This window comes from Molothrus aeneus, chromosome 1 (assembly GCF_037042795.1).
Source record: "Molothrus aeneus isolate 106 chromosome 1, BPBGC_Maene_1.0, whole genome shotgun sequence".
NCBI lineage: Eukaryota > Metazoa > Chordata > Aves > Passeriformes > Icteridae > Molothrus > Molothrus aeneus.
Window position 1 is genome coordinate 59,195,296 of NC_089646.1, and position 19,584 is coordinate 59,214,879.

At 43.2% G+C, this 19,584-nt stretch overlaps 1 protein-coding gene and 1 long non-coding RNA gene across 4 annotated transcripts in view; one reads left to right on the top strand and one right to left on the bottom strand.

Annotated features, from left to right (window-relative positions):
- The first annotated feature begins 542 nt into the window (after positions 1-542).
- LOC136561513 (uncharacterized) lies at positions 543-15,063 on the top strand. 2 transcript variants are annotated; one of them, XR_010784359.1, is made up of 3 exons: positions 543-654; positions 865-972; positions 13,460-15,063. It is a non-coding gene; the product is annotated as an uncharacterized lncRNA (long non-coding RNA). The 2 variants fall into 2 exon arrangements; XR_010784358.1 differs by lacking the exon at positions 13,460-15,063 and adding an exon at positions 1,781-1,913.
- CTDP1 (CTD phosphatase subunit 1) overlaps positions 13,596-19,584 on the bottom strand; it is a 101,008-nt gene continuing 95,019 nt past the window's right edge. For both annotated transcript variants that reach the window (XM_066557841.1, XM_066557833.1), the window contains one exon: positions 13,596-14,628. In XM_066557841.1, coding sequence (XP_066413938.1) covers positions 14,487-14,628 — 142 coding nt within the window. In that variant the 3' untranslated portion in view covers positions 13,596-14,486. The remainder of the gene's footprint in view (positions 14,629-19,584) is intronic.

Genomic DNA, 19,584 nt, shown 5'->3' on the forward strand with positions numbered 1-19,584 from the left:
TGAAACTAGGTAAAGAGGAGGTCAACAGCCCCTTTCCTAACAGCACACCATTAACTTGCACAGTGGTCTTGCAGGAGACATCATGAAAGAAACTCCACTCGGCCCACTGAAAACCTGAGAAAAAATGTGCAAGAGAGGACAGCTAGGAGTGGCCAGCTTCAGCTTCCCAGCTGGAAGTAGCTGGTGTCCCCCTGCCCTTCCTCTGCCCTTCACTTCTCACCAGAGGGAGGTCACAAGGCAGTAGGGAGCCAGTTGTATGTGTAGATCCTGGTTGGTGGCATCCCTATGTCCCTGCCCTCTCCATGGCTGGATAATTGCTTCTCACTCCCTGTGAGGCTCTTTTGGGCAATAATTAGTTCCCATACCATTAGAAATCAGTCTTTCCCTCCCTTGGTTCAAGTCTTTCCTGGACATGCAATGAATCTGTGCCAGAAAATGGTGCTGCTTGTTTCACAACTCCAGCTTTGCCAATTCCAGGCTGTCCAGAAGATGCCCATGGGAGTTCTCTTGCCTGGCAAGTACAAGAGCATCGGTGGGAAAGGGTGTCAGCTGGGACTGAGAAGCCCTAACGTGGCAGCGCTGCAAAGCTGGAATCTCTCCTTGGGAAGAACTGCAGTTTTGTGTCATGTTTCACAAAGCAGAAGAGAGCAGCAGGTAAGATTTGAATGGCAGATTTGGGGAGCAAGAAGTAACACCTGGCAACCTGACAGTGCAGAAAAAGTCTTGTTAAATTCATCAGCCTTAATGTCCTGCTGAGATGTTAAGCCATACTGCATCAAAAAGTGAGTTGTTGGGAGGTAATGCCTGCTCTGTCCACTACTCTAATCGAGGGGATATTTCCCTCAAACTGAGTTTTCTCTCCAGGTTGATGTTTCCACACCAGCCCTGATTAGCATGGACGTCCCTATTCATGTACAACACTCCCCAGCACACAGTCCCTGTTTCCCCAGACCAACTCTTCTGTAGCTGCTGGTAAGGATATCATGTTATTCATTAAACCTTTTATTAGCATGCTGCTGTCTAACATTTCATTGTCTAACAGAACCCACTGCGTTAATGGTCACAGAGTGTAATGCTGAATGTGCTTGGTGGGAAATAACACACATAACACAGGCAGGGGGGCAATTGATTGGACAGTTTCATCTCCTGGTTTATTCCCCTGCTGCCACTGGCAAGTCAATATCATTGAGTGAATATGCCAAAGCAGTATCTTGTGAGAAAACCTGTCTTTGGTGGGATTTAAAGTGATAAGAAGTAAAGAGAACATTAAAACTAAAACAATACTTATATAAAACTCTGTCAGTCCTGAATTAGTCCCACCAGGTTTGCAAGTAGATCTTGGTTTCAGGCAGCACATTCCTACAGTAGCACCAAGCACCTTCAAGTTTCATTTGCTGGATGAATTAAAACGCAGTGACCTTTCAATGCTTTCTCTAGATAAGCCTGAATCAGAATCCCAAGCGCAAACACCCCCAAATGCTGGGGACATTTGGATCTTACAGACAGATTATCAAGGTAGTTGGGGATAAGTTTAGATGTTTGTGGAGGAGGGAAATCTTCCAGTGCATTACAGTCTGCACAATTTTAACATCTGCATGAAATAAGTGTGCATGTAAGGAGGGAACCATGACTGACTGAGACAGAAGAGGAGGAATAGGTGAATGTGAGCAAGGGATAAAGTTTTCCAGGCACTGGGAAGAGGAGTTTTTGTGGGCACTGCGTATGCCAAACAGCAGCACTTCTGCAGTCCCGTTTTCTCTTCTTGGCTTTGTGCTACCAGGGAGAACATGGAAAACTGGAAGCAAAACCCAAAAGGCTCACGATTAAAGGTGTGTCTGCTACAAAATCCTGGGAGATAAGAGCACAAAAGTTTGACATGTTTGTGACAGTCTTGGCATCTGAAGAGTACAAGCAGAAAGGTTAGTGAAAGCTGGCAAAGCTGACCCCTAAGACCCAAAGAACACCTAAGAACTAAAAAACTGACCCCAAAGCTGAGCAGCCTAAGAACTGTTGCTCAGATATTGGAAGGAAAAGCTTCCTTGGCTATCAGTTTGCTGGATGTTACTCCAGCAAAATATTATCCTAAGGAAAAGGCTAATGTTGCTAGTGTGGATATAACTAAATATCAAGAACTTTATTACAAGACAATTCCAAGCAGGAGAAGTGGGAAAATCTATTGTGTGCCTTATAACAAACATGTTGTATGAACATTCCTACAATGATCACGGCCTTTATGTGCTAAAGGACATGAATTTCACCTGCAAGTGCACATATGCAGTTTTGTATGGAAAAGCAGGAGGACAGGTGGTTTTTTTGCCTTGTGGCACTTGCAGACAGCAGTGCAGACAGGGGGTATGGACCCCAAGGCAGATGCTGACAGATGAGGCACAGCTGATTTTCCAAAGGAGTATCCTGCATCACTGGGCAATGAGATTTGACTTGTCTTTATTCCTTCTACCTCTGATTTATTTGGAAATAAGATACCAGGTTGCTGCAGGCACAAAATCTGGTGGCTTTCAGAGGACTGAATTGTATGTCGGGCAGCACCACTCCTTTCACCAAAACAATAGGAAGGACAAGTACTAACACTCCTTTTAGTTCTGTTGTTTCTTGGCACTGAAGTGGGAAGAAGTAACGCAGTTTTATCCCTTTTCCTTTCCTACTCTGACAGGGCATGATGGGATGTGCTGCCACACTTGGATATGAGAGTCAGGTGCTCTCCAAAGGTGTGGCAAGAGCATCTTGAATCTGCTGAAATTAGTGGGATGGCAACCTTGGGCTTGTTGGGAATGCAAAAGTGCCATGCACTGTGTGTAAATTGTGATGGGTACTACAGTCCTGAGTGACTCATGCCTGGATCCTACCCAGTGCTGGGCAGCTCCATCTTCGAGGTAACCACTGCCCAAATATCCCAGAGAAACCCCTTCTCACAGCAGGAAAGGCACACACTGAGCACCTCTGCCAACCCCTGCAGTCAGCTGAGAGGAGCTGCAATGGCACAGGGAGCTTAGAGCTGCTCAGGAGGATGGTCTGCAGCCATGCTACTCAGTCGAGATTTTCAGAATTATTCTAATTTATAATTGAAAACCTTTTCATTTTCTAGTGAAGCAGTGAAGATGTGTGGTGAAAACCAAGAGAAGATGTTTTACAAAGAAAAAGAAAGCTTTGCAGTGCACCATGAAGCATGTTTTGGGGATCCCTGTTGAGTGCATGCTGCTTCAGGGACCTGACCAGACACCCATAGGCCCTACTGCAGCATCCACAGGGCACTCCCCATTCCGCACCCACATCTGTGAGACACAGAATCAAACCCCAGTCAGAATCCATGGCAGGACACAAGGTTTGCTGTGCTGGGTACAGCAGCAGCACAACTAAATGCCTGGAGAGGCCCTGTAATGTTAGAATGAAGTGTGCAGCAGAGCATCCCTGAAGGAGGGTCCATGTGGGGAGAGCTAGGCAGGCGGGTCCCCACATGTCACAGCAGTGGACAGACCCTGTGCCACACAACAAAACCCTTCCTGCAGCACGAAGTGACGCCTGCAGTGATGGTGGAGAAGTGAGTCAGCTCATGGCTCCTCTGGCACCCGAAGCCCTTGCAAAGGGGGGCAAAAGGAAGGGGCGTGAAGCCTAGCAGGAGCCCCTTCCCAGTGGAGGGATGCGTGGAGCATGGGTGAAGGTGCCCACTTAGCAAGGAGGGGCTCCCACTCATGAAGGCTTTTCCTGTAGGAGATTCAAGTCCATGCCTGGGCTCACAGGCGTTGTGATTCTTAGTGAAAAAAGTGACTAGAGAAAACAATAAAATTCAAATCAATTATGCTGTTCAAAGTCAGTCTCTAAATTAATCCAATTATGCAGCAGCAATCTTTGCTTAATGCCCAGAAGCTAGAAATGATGGTTAGAGCAGTCGTTGGGGAAATCAGTTGATAATGACAATAACCAACAATGGAAGATGCTATTCTGAAAGTAAAGTGGTGGTGGTGGGGGGGGGGGGGAGGAGAGAGGGCAGAGAAAATAGTCTATTATTCAGCCTTCACTCAAAATATATTGCTTAGCTATTACAGGATAATGCACCAGAGCTAACCAAGCACAGTGCTGCCTCCAGGTCTCAGCAAGGAAGAAGTTGAAACTTGCTTATCGTTCTTTGCTAAGGAAAGCTCCCAGCACTGTTATTATGGAAGTACAGCTCTTAATAACCATTGCACAGCCATGTTCTGGAACAGTTTGCCCACACAATGTCTCTGCCTCTGTCAGGCAGGCTGCTAAAAGCCTATTTTTATATTTTCAAAATTTATTCTTCAAATCAACTTGGTGCAGAAGCTCAGCTTCAGGGCCTTGATGTTTTTCATAGAATGATAGAACAGTCTGAGTTGGAAGGGACCTTGGAAGCCCATCTAGTCTAATACCCTCCCTGAATTAAGCAGGGAAGTCTTCAGCTACACCAGGTTGCTCAGAGCCATGCTCAGCCTGGCCAAGATACTCAGTCCCCCAGGATGCGACATCCACAGCTTCTCTGGGCAACCTGTTCAGTGTTTCACCTCTCTCTCCATAAGAATTTTTTTCCTTATATCTAGTCTGAATTTACCCCTTCTAGTTTACAACCACTACCCTTTGTTCTATCCTTCAGGCCCTGCTAAAAAAATCTGTTCTCACCTCTTTTATAAGCCCTCTTTAAGTACTGAAAGGCTGCAGTGAGGTCTCCCTGAAGCCTTCCCTTCTTCAGGCTGAACAATCCAAGCTCTCTGAGTCTGTCTTCACAGGAGAGATGCTTCATATTTGTGGCACTCCTCTGGACTTGCTGCAACAGGTGCTGAGGAGCCCAGAGCTGGATGCATTGTTCCAGGTGAGCTCTCACCAGAGCAGAGCAGAAGGGCAGAATCCCCTTCCTTGCCCTGCTGCCCATGCTGCTTTTGATGCAGCCCAGGACAGGATTTGTTTTCTAGATGGCAAGTGCACATTTCTGCTCTCCATCTGCATCCCCCAGCCTTGCTGGTACTGGGGTTTGCCCTCACGCAGGTGCAGCACCTCACAGAATTTTTAACATAGGTGGCCACACTGGCCTTCTAGCTTAAAGCATGAAAAGACAGAGGAGGAGCAGATGCAAACAGGAATGTAGTCTTGTTCTAATCAGTCAGTCTGTGGGCACACAGGCAGCCAGCTGAACCTGGGCCTCTTGAAAGCACCAATGAAGAACTGCATGTTGATAGTTTCAAGATGGGACATTAGAAATATTTTAAAACATTTGGACCAAAATGCCAAGATAATGGGAAGGAAATAGCAAGTGGAACTTCTACTGATTGCCCTAGATGATTTTCATTCAGTGCTTGCATCTCAGGTAGTCTTTACGGGGGCAAAAAACGTCTGAAACAAAGGATGCTCATGAGTTTTGTGAGGGACTGGTATTTATGCCACTGCATTGAAATCACTGGTGTGTGGCATGATTTGCATCCCTCTCACCCCAAATATTCTGAATCTTGGTCTAGCTTTCTTGTTTTGTAAGATACTTCATAACAAGATTTCATCTTTGAGCTGTAGCTCCTCTCTTCAAACTGCATCATTCAGATCCTCTCTGCTGGAAAACAGATGCACCCTCCTGTGCCCAATCTCACACATCAGAACATAAAGAATATATTTATAAGATATTCAGCTCTGAAAATGCTTGCATGTAATTTCTGAGGCAGTATCCTTGTTAACACTGGAAGAATCTGTTCCCAATATTACAGCCCACATGCTCCTCAGAAAACGTTTCTTTTGTGTCAGAATTTCACAAAAGATTTGAAGGAGTCTCATTTCAACTCAGTGAGAAAATCTTGTATTGTTTACCTCATTACACCTCGTTGACTCAAGACTGCTATTATTATTCATAGCCCCTCACATTCAAAATTGCATGTAAACCCCCATGAAGCTGTGAGCTTAGCTTAAAAATCACCAGGTATACTCATGGCTAAGCAGCTGAGCTTTTTCACAGTGCAGCCAGGACAGGATTTCAAAGTTTGCTTCACAACCTGAAGGAGTAGAGAAGAATATTCACATTTTTCTAAAGTGCAAATTGAAATTCCTGTAGTTCACAGACTCTACCTTTTTAAGTGGAAAGAGAGTTGGTAGCAGCCAGTAGCAGAAGTGTGTCACAAGAGTGCTGCAGCAATATCTACAGATACAAAGGTATTAAATAATAATGTTTAGCTAAACATCTCCCAAGAAAGTCAAGTGAAAATCATAGCATGAGAGCTACAAGAAGTGTCCCTTCAGTCTTGAGTTAGGAAACCCTGCACAATGAAGGCAGTTTTTCCTTTGTGCTCTCTAGGTTTCCAAATACTTCCAAAATGACCCAGAAGAGGATCCTGAATTAAGGTTAAATTCTTACTTCTGACCTGAAAAGTGGTTCATAATAGCTGCCAGAGATGCCAGGGAGCATATCCTCAGCCCTTGGAGGGCTCCAGGGTTTCCATCAAGGGAGACACAGCAGTTTCCACCACATGGGAGCTGCTGGTCTGGTAGCTCCATGGTGTCCCGCAGCCCTTTGCAGCACAAAGGCACCAAGCAATGGGGGGATCTAAGAAAAGCAACACATTTTGTGCCCCTAATACCATGACCTGGATCCCAGATGAGGCTGCTGGGGGATGGAGCTCATGCTGACTGTGAGGACCTGCTTCACCCAAACCCAGGCAGAGAACTGCACACAGGGGCTGTCTCATGGAATCATAGAATAGTTTAGGTTGGAAGAGACCTCTTAGCTCATTGAACCTGCTAACCCAGCAGTGCCAAGTCCACCACTGAACAATGTTTCCTGGTGCCTTTTGAACACTTCTCTCTGGACAACCTGTTCCAGTGCCTGACCATCCTTTTTGTGAAGAATTTTTTCCTAAGATCCGAGTAAACCTCCTCTGGCACAACTTGAAGTACATTCCTCTTGTCATATCCCTCGCTGCTTGGGAAAAGAAACCATCCCCCCCCCTGGCTACACCCTCCTTTCAGGCAGTTGTAGGGAGTGATAAAGTCTCCCCTGAGCCTCCTCTTCTCCAGACTAAATAATCCCAGCTCCCTCAACCACTCCTCATTGGACTTGTCCTCTGGACCCTTCACCAGATTCACTGCCCTTCTCTGGACACTCTCCAGCACCTCAGTGACTGTGTTGTAGTGAGGGGCCCGAAATGTCCTGCTCCGGGCTGCTCCAGGGCAGCTGCAGTCCGAGGCGGCCGAGCTACAGCGGAGTGGCAATCCGTCCCTCTCCAGCATGGACAGCGTCTTTGTTATTTGCCCTCTGAAAGCAGCAGCTGTTTCCGTGCACCACAGCAAAGCACCGTGGCCAGGGCTGCTTTTGAGCACCGCGCATTTTGGGGCAGCAGCGGCTGCAGCCCCGCCACAGAGCGCTCGGGTTCCTCTCACACCAGCTCGGCGAGCTGGGGGAGGCCGCGCTGTGTCTGCCTGGAGAGCTCGGCTGGGACAGGGACGTGGCACAGAGGCAAGAGAAATCCATTAACCCTGGGGAGGCAGGGAGCAGCTGAAGGCTGCAGGCAGTGCTGTAATGAGGTAAACGATATAAACTGGGGATCCAACAGGAATTACTCACGGACTTGTTCCTCAGCACTTCCACTGCGGCTCTTAGCGCCTCTGCCTCGCAGATGTCAAATGCGGGCAATTTAAAGTTACGTAAAGCCACAGCTGAAATTAACCCCTGATGTGCCCCAGCCTGCACCTACGGGCACCCTCCTGTGATGGAGCAAACCAGGGGCTCTGCTTGGGGGCCTGTGCACGGGCTGTGGTTCAAGGAGAGCAGTCGGTGTCGGGCTGATACAGGCCTGGGCACGTTCTGCAGAGCAGAATTTCTAATCTAATGAACCTCTGTTTTTCCCACTTTTTCCCCCTTAGACTGAGGACCCTCTCATGTAAGGAAAGAGGGTCCAGCCTTTGTTCACCTTTCCTTGCCTGAAGGGTACGTTCAGATGGATGTACACCAAGCACAGCCTCTATAGGGAGAGATGAGTTCTTCTGGTAATGCACAACTTTCAGACTCTTTCTTCTTTCCCAGCCCACAGCCCACCAGGGGCTTGCTTTCACCTCCTTAGCTCTCTTAGGAATGATAAAAAAGAGAAGAGATTTAATGTGCCAAAACCTAAATCACCGAAAAGTGTCTTGGGTTGCTGACAGGAGGAGCCAGCTGCAAGGGAAGATGTGCTTCGTGCCAGCAAGCTGAAAGCCTTCTCCACCAGCAAGGGAAAAGTGATGGTCAGTGAAGAAGATGGGTGCTGGAAGATGCACAGCTGCTGTTCTGAGGCAGGCTCAGAGGGGACACAGCTTCCACAGGCAGCCCCTGGAGGGAGAAGACCCAGGGAGGATGCAGCTGGTGGCTGTGTCCTGTGGACATGGCACAGGGCTGCTGTGCATATGGGCCCTGTGGTGGGGCTCCCCCCTTGGTCTGACAGGTCGGCAGAGAGCTTGGATCCAAGGACAGAAAGCAAAAAGCAAAGGAATCAGGTGGAGTGTTCTTAATTTGGTATTCAGTATCAAGGAAAAGAAAACTTTTCTGTGGGTTGCAGCTATAAGATTATGAGAGACAAAGCTGAATTATTAAAACATTTATTCACCCAAGGACATGTTGAGCTCTCTGAGGACCACGCTCATCCACTTAATTGAAACAGAGAATATCCCAAGCACCATTTGTATTGGAACTAAGTGACATATTTATTACTCATGTCCTGAAAGGGTCATACATATCCATTGTAGATCTGAAAAGATAAGAAGCTTTTCTGACTTCTTGTTGTGCTTCCTGCCAGAAAAGCATTAGCACCTGGTCTGAAGGCAGCATGAGGAGGAAGAGGCTGTTGCCTATGGGCTTTGACCCTTACAATTGATCAATAGCAATGGTAGTTTGTGCTTCAGCAAGAACAGCTTGATTGTTGTGAAGGAGCAACAACATCCAAAATCTGACAGACAAACAGTCTTGGGGACTTAGAGATGCTGGTCTTCTGCAGAGAAGGGAAAGGAAGGAGGACCCAGCTCTTCTGGCAGTCCTTGGTCAGGTCAAGGTTTCCCCTGCAGGATTACGTAATGTCAGTAGAGGCCTGTCTCTGAGATTCACTTTTCCAAGGCTTCCCCTGGCAGGTGTAGAAGGGACAGAGGAGAACTGCACTGCTCTAAGAGCAGACTTGGAGAAGGATGGGTGTTTTGTCATAGCCTATATGGCTCAGCTTTACAGTTAGTGTCTGCCAGCTCTGGTGAGAGTTTGGCTTAGGAGGATGGCAGTGGTGCCTCAAGAGGAAGGTCTGTCCCTATTCTGCTTCCCAGTCTCCTCGCACAGCGCACTGACTTGTGGAGGACTGCTCAGTGGAAGAGGACAGCACATGGAAGGAATCCATGGACACAGCTGTCCATCCCGCAGATAGGGCAACAAAATGCACTTTTACCTCTGTTGTTTCAGGTTAGCATCTGCTCTACCTTTACAGTGCCTCTAAACCCACCTAATGACTAAGCCAGCCCAGCTTCATCTTGGGATGGAGATCTTTAGAAGTGCCATACATACTTACATCTACCAGACATGGCTCCTTGTCTTTTCAGGGAGCAGAGTTAGGATGGAGTGTGGAAAGGAAAGAGAATTAATCATCCTCTGCCAAGGGAGTTCTGACTCATGGGGTGGCAGCACAGGCTCTGTGGGCATGAGAACTCCAGGAGGTTTAAAAGGGCCCCTGGAAGTCAGCAATATCAAGTACTTCAAATACATCAAACCCACCTTCTGCTCAGTGCACACAATAGAAGCTGAGTCAAAATCAGCCCCCATCTCACCAAAATGATCTGAGTGCTCTCGGGTTGGGGTCTATGCCAACCCCACCCTTCCCTGGGATCAGGTCATAGGGCATTTCTGCTGCTCTCCAGCAAAAAGAGAAAGTCATGAAGAATGAGAGGAGTGAAAGGAATAATTTGCTGTACCAGAAATAGAGTTTGTGCAAAAGAGGGCTTGGCTTATAGTTCATGTCTGTTTCTCCACAGTTCTAGCAATCCTGTGTTCCAGGTGACTGACATCCTTCTCAAATCCTGCTCCCAAATAAACTCTCAAGTGGCTCAAAAACCCATCACAAACAGGTGGTAAGGGATCCTCCAGTATAGTGTCTGGTTCTGGACTTGAAAGAAAACAAGCTTCTGGCAATCATGCATCCTGAAGTTTCAGCTCCTTGAGAAACTCGGGGGTGAGTTTTATGCCTCCTCTGTCTTAGCCAGCAATCATGCTCCTTGTGCTTACTTTTTTCCTTTCCATTTCCCGCCCCCCTCCAAAAAAATAATCTTTTTACTGTGAGGTGACTGAACAAAGGCTGTAGACTTTCCATCCTTATAGACATCCAGACACTGACATGGACATGAACAGATAAACCTCCCTGCGTAAGCAGGGGAGATCAGACCAGATGACCTCCAGGTCCACTCCCACCTCAGCCATTCTGTCATGTATATATTGGTGACAACAGACTTACTCTTTCCTTGGAGGAGAAAGATAACAGGATTCACGTGGGCCCTGAGGAGATCCAGGAAAGCAGCTGGCCTGGTTCTTGGGGACAATGACTTAACAGCTGCTGGGAATGATTGAATTGATCTTCATGGGAGGCCAGACCAGAAGCAAAGGTTGTTCCATTTATGGTTATGAACTGTATGACACTGAGGAATAAATTCCTAGAAGAAAGATAATCCTTTTCCCACACAGAAGCACTCACACCCAGCCTACAAAAAGGCAGTATTTTCACTTCTCTGTACTATTTGTTACTGCTGTTACTACAGGTCATGTCTCTCTCTCTCTCTCAAAGCCAGGTCAGCAGAATGAGCACAGGATATGCAGCTACAGCCTATCAGGTATGCATGCCTGCTGTAGGTGATGCTGCCTGGGGGATTGGGTACTGCTGCCTCCCGTTCCTGGGAGAGGGAAGGGGAAGGAGGCTGGGTCAGGTGCTGGGCTGCAAACACTTCTGAAATGACAACAGAAGGTGGGATTGGATAAGAAAAACAAATGTATAAAAGCTTGCCTGCAGGTAGTGAGAACTGGCAGTCTTCTCATGCTGAATTTTCAGCTACATGATGAGATCCTCTTCCTTAACAAGACCACTATGTATATATTCTTCAACTTGTCACTTACTGCAATGTTCACTGTAGTAAAATTAGGCAGAGCTGAGAACCCTTTAGGTACAGCTCCAGGTTTGTGTATGTGTATTTTCACACTTGTAAGACAGTCACCTATTCCACAAGCAGTAGTGCCAAGAAGGAAAATTGAGACTTCCCACCCCTCACAGAGGATGTTACTATCCAACTCTGAGAAGACTCAAGGCCTACTTTACATATGCACAAAATCCAACAGGGAAGGTATCTGCTCACTTGGAGCTTTCCACATCTCAGTGCTAAGCAATGGCTCCCTCTTCTTCCCCTGTCCCCAGCACAGGCACAAGGAGAAAAGCTTAGCCACTATGCAATGCTTTTTGCTTTGATCACAGGTCCCACTACATCCCCATACCTGGAAACATTTGAGGCCAGGTTGGACCAAGATCTGAGGAACCTGGTCTAGTCAAAGATGTCCCTGCTCATTGTAGGGAGAATAGAGTACATGACCTTTAAAGGTCCCTTCCAAATCAAACTATTGTATGATCCTCATCAGAGCTGTGATGTCTTCTCATTCTCTTAAGAACTGGTGAGGGCAAGTCAAGGAGAAAGTAAAACTATAGGTCTTTAAATCAAAATGATGGTTCTTCCCAGTTCTTAAATAACAATGAACCCTTAGGAGCCATCTTTCCTAGCCAGCAGTGATAGTACATGCTTAGAAAGCTTGACAAAGCAAGGTGCCCATTCTGTGCTCATTTCCACACCTAGTACCCTTTCAGAAACCAGTTCTGCCCAGTGAGTTCAACAACCTCGCCGGGAATCTGGCCTCCTCTTCAGCTGTTAGAGTGCCCTTGCTGACTACCAAATGTACAGAAGTAGGGCAAAAAGGCAGGATAAAACACCCAGTCAAAATATCTAGGTCACTTAATGAAGAGTTAAACTCCTTTCACAAAGCACATTTGTTGCTTTTCCTAGGATGCTCCTGCACCTTCAAAAAAGTGTAAGCTAGTGGGAGTGAGTGACAACTTCATACATCCAGACTTCTCGCTGCCAGGTTAGAATGGGCATTTAACTTACCATCTATTAAATCTTCAGTTTCCACTTCTTTCTCCCACCTGTGCAGAGACTGGTGACCAGTGCCCTCAGCACAGCCACCTGGCTGAGCAGAGGCTACTTTTCAGCAGAAAGCAGGCTTGGTGCCTTCTGCCCTGCTCTGGCAGTGAGCAAGGAGTTGCTCAACACTCCCTGTGCTAGGTCCCCCTGCTACAAGGACCGGAGGGCAGGGATTGTTAAGAGATACTGGAGTGCTGATGGCTTGTAGGACTTCTGCCAAGACCACCCCCTCTCACCAGTTAAACCATCATCCATAAAATAACACTGGGAGACAGATACAGCCTTCCTCACCAGACAGCCTGTCTGCAGGGAATCCCCCCAAGAATACTGTGAGGCAGCTGCGGTGCCTGGGATGCAGCACCCAGCAAACCCTGGCTTTGCTCGCTGCCTGTGTTTACATTCAGAGCTTAAATGCTGCCCCAGAGTTGCGTGACTGGCAAAGACCATCAGCCAGAACAAGTCTCCGCTGAAATTTGTGCTGTCAGTTGCAGCATCACAGTGACCCAGAAAGCTGATGTTATTTCACATTATTTCAAGTGGGGTTTTAAGAAAACACAAAACACGCCCCACAACCCCTGGCATTTTAGTATTTAATTAAGGAATCATCCTCTGGTAGCTGGGGATGCTGTATTCAGGTTGCTGAAAAAAAAAGAAAATATTTTGATGTCCCATTTTACAAGCATTAGTCTTTTTCTTCTGTTATATGATCAAAAGTCACTTGGAAACATCCTGCTTGTTTTCATGGAGAGCTACAGCAGGCAGGACACTGTAGCATTCAGCTGTGTGGTACCCGTGTCTGAAAACTGAAAACGGAAACTGAACAGTTTCCCACAAAATCCACTATTTTTGTCTGTGGATGCTGACTTTGCATTTTTAAGTGGAAAACCAGTATTAATCTGAAAAGGCTCTTGTATTTTCTCAGTCCTCCTTTTATTGCCATTATGAAGCTTTAAAATTAGAGTGCTATTTGTAAAGCAGCTGAGATTCTACTGAAATGTTCTGTTTTACTGCTAAGTGGAAAAATGAAGTATTCCTGCACCAGTATTCCTTTTAACCATGACATACAAAATACCAAGTCTTCTTTTGCAAACATATTGTTAAAAGGATTCAATCTCCAGTTGCTAACAATTGAGAATAAACCATGGTCCTAGCCACAGAAATTCAATACCAAAAAGACAACTCTTAAGGTAATTTTGGAGGCCAGTCAAAGACACCTGAGAAAAGTCAGATGTTAGAGTCCATGAATCTTCTGAGCCACTGTTTCTCTTCTGTCCTTCAGCTACCTGCCTGAATCTACAAATTTGCTCCCGCTTTCAACATTTTTCATTATTTTCATGCAGAATAAAGGAAAAGATAATACAGAAAAGCACCTTATGTTTGATGGAAGGAAATGAACAGGAAAGAGAAACAAAGCATACAAAATGAACCTTTATTAAATGAAAGAAAATCTGTTTTGTGGGTCAAATATGAAATAGAATATACAAAAACTTTACATCAGATCTCTTGTCAAAGAAATTAAATTCTATCTAGACTGAAGTAGCACTTGTTCTTTCCAAGACAACACGAATGGGTGAATATGCATCTTGTGGCAGTACAGGACCACACAGACTGCTGTGCTACATTTCTGGTTACAAAGAAGAAAAGGTAAAAATCTAAATGATGTCTCTAAAGAACTCAACTATTCAACAAAGTAACCTAAAATTGTTGAATGTTGACCACTATGTATTCTTTTACAAGCAAATGACAGGTGGGTCAAGTGCAGAGTTCACAAAGCTTGCATATCACATTGTCTGTTTCTATACAAATATAAATAGTTCTTTTTTATTTCAAAAATCCTTTTATATTTGATAGCTTTATTTGTGGAAAAGGATGACCAGATCGTCAGGTTCCTGCTGTACTACCCAGACAATTCCATCTCCTTTTTCTCCTCCTTTTTTTGAAGATTGTAACCCATAAACCACAGCCTGCAATATTTTTAGAAACTTGATGTATATTTAATCACAAGTCTTTGTACCACTGTCCTATACATGAAGGTTCTGCAGAGCTCCTAACATGTCTTTGGCATAGCACACCATGTCCCATTTAATACCTTTTTTTTGCTTAAAAAAGTATATTTCATTTAGTAAAACAACTAAAAAACATCTATTTCTGATTTTGTAAAATAACGTATCACCTCTTGAGATGCTTTGCAAAATATACACACACATTTTGGAAAAACATTGAGTACTGACGTGAGGGACTCATCTGAAGTCCGATCTGTTTATGAGAAGTAAATATAATTACAAATTCTGTCTTCTGCATGACTCTCACATGAAGTCATTCAGTTCAGCTTCAAGTGCTGCTGCCATTTCATCTGCTTCAGAGCTGCTTCCTTCCTCATCTTCATTGCTGGATTCTTTACTGGATTCACTGGCAGCATCATCTTCATCCAGTTTGCGCTTGTGACCCCTGGAAGGACAGACAGAGACAAGGCCCATGAATGGAGGTGTCTCAGCGCTTACTGAGAGACTCATATTCAACATGAGAAAAAGTGAGGCTAAAGGACTCATCTTTTTTCAGGCCTAGACAAAAAGTACGGCCCTTGCTTTTTCATGAACTAACAGTAGCCAGTTCACACAATTTGTTTTTTAATTGCTGTTATGTGCTGTCTGCAGTAGGTGCAAAGAACAAAGTAGTGTTAATTTGTTTCTTCCATTCTTCTGAAGAAAGTATGAGACTATTTGAAAATAATGAGTAGATTTACATTCCTCTTGCATCCCAAAAGAAAGAATAAAGCCATTGTGTGAAAGAGATATTACCAAAATACAAATGTTGTTGTATGATTTTGAAATATTCAAGTTTCTGTTTTTCTTATCAAAATAAAACCATAAGTGACGAACCGCATCTCACTGCACCAGCATGTACGCTTTCATGCTTCCAAACTTTGGGGTCCCATCCTTCCCTTTTGTGTCTCTTTGGATTAGTCCTGCCAGGCTAAACAACACATTTCTTTGCATCTCTGGAGAATGAACCAGTTTAAACAGGAAACTGATGTGCACCATACCCTGCTGAAAGAATCATGTTCCTGGTTCTGAAAGATCTCTAAGGAAAATCTAACGCTTCAACTGGGAAATAGCCATAAGCAAAAGAATTTGGATTTGTGGAAACATAAAATCTCTTTTCCTTGCCAAAGGGAATTATATATCAGACGTGTACTTCTAAGACAAAAATAAAGTTGAGATTTTTGCATTCACAGAATTCATAATGAGATGCGGAAGCACCTTCAAAATCCTTCAGGATAATTTGTTCAAATTTCAAGCAGAAAAATACATGCAGAGGGGCAGGCATCTCTCAAATAACTTTTCCTTGCTTGGTGGGGCTTCATTAAGAAGAGAATGCACCCACTTGCAGTCATGAAAAACTCATAAAATGATCTATTTTAGCTAAAACAGTAATTTAACAATAATCCTGTTACTTCTGAGAGCACAGAGAAATAGCATATAGCAAGAAAGAAAGACATTTGATAAATACTGACATGAATGATACATATCCAAAAGAAATGAAGGCAAAGATTAAGAGTCAAACTTGTGAGCTAGTAAGCAATGCTGAAATACAAAGCAATTTTTATTTACACAGACACTTTGATTGCTGTTTTCCAAGAAAGAGGAAAGCTCATTAGCCCAAACTGCTTGGTGTGTGAGCTGATTGACCAACACCTGACTTGCCCTTTCACTTTTCAGGGAGATAGATGGACAAGGTGTGGTGGGAAGTCAGAAGGGAAGTCCAAATCAAAATGGCAAGTGAGCAGTACTATGTTCTATCTTCTCTTTCTGCTGCAGCTGTGGACAAAAAAAGACACCGCTGGCTGCTTTACAGAGCACCTCCTCCCACTGATGTCAGGTGGGTTTTGCTGTTGAGCATAGGATGGTAGAATTAATATTCCTGGGAGGCAAGGCTGAAACCCTCGGATACACTCCGGGCTCTAAATCCCTAACAAGGAAAAATGGGATGAAGTAGAAGTGTTACCTGAATACTTTGCTACTGAAACTCAAATGTGGTGTGCTGAAGCAGTTTCAGGGTACTAAATGTAGCCTAATTCACAACAAAAAGCAGTTTCTCAGACATAACAGTGATTATTTCCACACACACTCTATTAGCATGCAGTTTGGACAAGGAAGCTCCCATGCTTAAAACGCCCAATTGGAAGAAATCTCAGCACATTTTCATTAAAAGCTATACAAATGTGTAGAGCTTTAGCAACACTTGCTTAGTGATGATTTCAGCCTTCAGAACTACAGTGCTATTTCAGGCATTAATGATACTATTAGCAAAGAAAAGCTAATTGGGAATTAAAGAAACCTGAAAGAGTCTTACTCAGCAAAAGAAGAAATGAGTCGTGCATCTTTAACAAGTAGAGGATAAGAAGTACACAAGCGGTGCTAACTGAGAAAAAAATATAAAGTCATGAAGGGAATCTATACCACAATGCTCACAGCTGAAAACATTTGCATTCATCTGTTTGTAAGACTGCATCCATGGAATCTGATGGTATTTGCCCACTGAAAAATGAAATTAGCAATCTGACAGCTGTCATTTTCACATATGAAATGTACACACAGCTGCAGATATTGTATTGAAGGATGTGTCAGGACAAGCAGGCTTCTAGAGCCTAAATACTGTAATTTACTGGGACATAAATCAATAGCACAGATCTCACAGAAAAGAAACAAAAGGGTCTGTGAAGAAATACAAGAAATAACAGCTCATTGAAATAATACCTCATTGCCAGTTCATTATTTCTTGAAAGTGCAGAACAGTTAATTTACTAAATAATAACAGCAAAGACTAGCAAAATGATTACTTTATGCAAGAAAATAACTTTTAAAATTTCAATGTACTTCACAGCAACTAGATTTTGGTGAGGACAATCAACTAAATACAGAGATCTGAAATACTCAGTGTGACTAATTAATTAAAGAATGGAGCTCCAGCCCACAAAAAGACTTTCCAGAAACCTTAATGGATGCCACTCCCATATTTCATCCCTCATTCAGTTGTATTCAACAGTATTTTTGGAAATCCAAAAGCCTGACCATTATCTGTTTTGTCAGTTCTTGTTATTTCAGGAAGGCTAGAATGACAGCTCTGGTCAATCTCAATATGAAACATTAGTCATTTACAGGGAGGAAAAAAACATTAAAAAAAAAAAAAGAAAACACAGCTAAGTATTAGTTCTCTATAGAAAAAAAATCTTCTGAATGTTAGCATTTTTTTATTATGATATAAAAATCTTTCAGTGTTTGTGTACTGTAAACTGCAGCTTCACAGGTATTCAAAAAACCATTTAAATGAGTATTATGATATCAAATAAAAAGCTAACCCTCAGAGAAGTATAGAGAAAGGACATCAGGAAGACAGAGCTGCTCTTTTTCTTTGCAAATTCAGAAAAGAGAGGTAACACTCTGTTCATAATTTCTGTCTTCAGAGAAAAAGCAGTATATCCCCATGGTGGTATACCTATTAACATAACAAACGATTTAAAATGTATATTTTTCCTCACTGTTTTGTGCCCATTCTTTGTCATTTCCAGTTTCAGAGCCATAGTGTGTAGCACTTTTGAGTGGAAAAGTTAAGCTCATACAGAATTCCTTCTTACTATTTAGAGAAAATGATTCAGCAGCATTGCAGGCTTCCATTAGCCTGATTTGCATTTTTGTAACGAATTTTGCTCGACTGTTATTAAAAGCCAAACACGTTTATAATAACTGAGTATCTTTAACCTCACATATGAACAACTGCCAAAACACTGAATGCAGAACTTTAAATATCTTACAACTCTGTGAAAAAACTTCTACGATCCAGATTACCTTTTCCTTTGCATTAAGTATTTTTCTTTTGTAATACCCAGTACAAGGAGGCCCACCAGTTCACGTGCTGGAAAAATCCTTTCAAAAGAGAAGTAGGTTTCACAAAATCTCATGTATTTATATGAATTGTCAAGAGATTTAAATAAACTAAGTGTAATTCACAATGACATTAAAAATAAAAAACTATTTGTAATTATATACATATAAAAGTCGTTTTTAGGAAAATTTCATCCAAAGAATGCTAATAAGAAATAGTGATTTTCCAAATGAAGAGACAGGTTTACAGAGTTGCAATAGTAGAAGGTATACACCTATAAAAATACCACAGAAAACTTTGCTGAAAATGAAAATTTATTTAGCTCTTGATCCATTAAAATGAGCACTAAAATCTGATTACAATGTACTAGTCGAATGAAAACTCCATTCTCATGAATTCACTTTAAATTTAGTTCACTAAGAGGGCCATAGGGAACAAAGTGGAAGAAGCCCAGTATTTCTTGCTTCTATTATCTTAAGGTCTTAATTTATAATTGGTGGAAAATAACATTGGAAAAACATTCTTCTTTTCTTACTTGAAAAGCAGATTGTCTCTGTTTTTTTTGCATCCCTTTAAGAAATACAGTGCTACATTAAAATAGAAACTTCTAATTAGCAAAGGAACTCAAAGGGCAACGTAACCCTTGCTTTAAACAAAGCAAACTTAAATCTTAAATTCCAAACCTTATTTTAGACTTGTAAATGAAAACTAAAGAAAATACTTAAATACATATTCACATATCCTTTAAACTCCAAGTCCCCACAAATCCCCATCACTATTCTGATAATGAGTAAACCCTTTATTTTTTGCAAGTTGACCTGACTTTTTTCAATATCTCCTAAAATCACTACAATAACAAAGCAGAGTCTGCACACTAAATGTGTTTAAGTCTTTTACAAGCAATCAGCTTACAGCATTGACGTTATAAATTAGGACTTCAATTTGCTACCAAATACAGCCAAAGCTTCTCTCTAATGAGAACACTCACACAGCAGCCATAAGTAGTTTGGAAAGGTCATTTTGGAACTGTGTGCTGCTTTCTAACATCCTCACAGCCTTGCACCACAACCTACACCGCCCCGACATGCCTCCAAAGCTCCGTATGGAAGGTCTGTCCTGGATTCTATACACACCTAGACCACAGCTTTCTGTAAACTCCTTCCACAATGGAAAGAAGGTGATGTGGCATTTGGTAATGCAACTACAATATGACTTCCTTCCACAGGAATTTGACTGTGGGAACACTGTATTCAGACAAACTATTTCTCTGGCAATATTCTTCAGTTATGAAGAAGTAGGGCTGGTTGTCCAGTAAAACTCTTCTTCAACCCATTCTGAAGATGCCAGCCCAGTACGTGGCTAACAAGCTTCAATGCCTTGTGCTCTGAGAACACACAAACTGGAAATCCATGTTGTGAGCATTAATATGTTACATGGGACGGACAGACAAGACGGTTAAATTTTCAGAGAGATATTCCAAGTCTTGTGGTTATGTTTTTTTAACATGGGATACATGGCAAT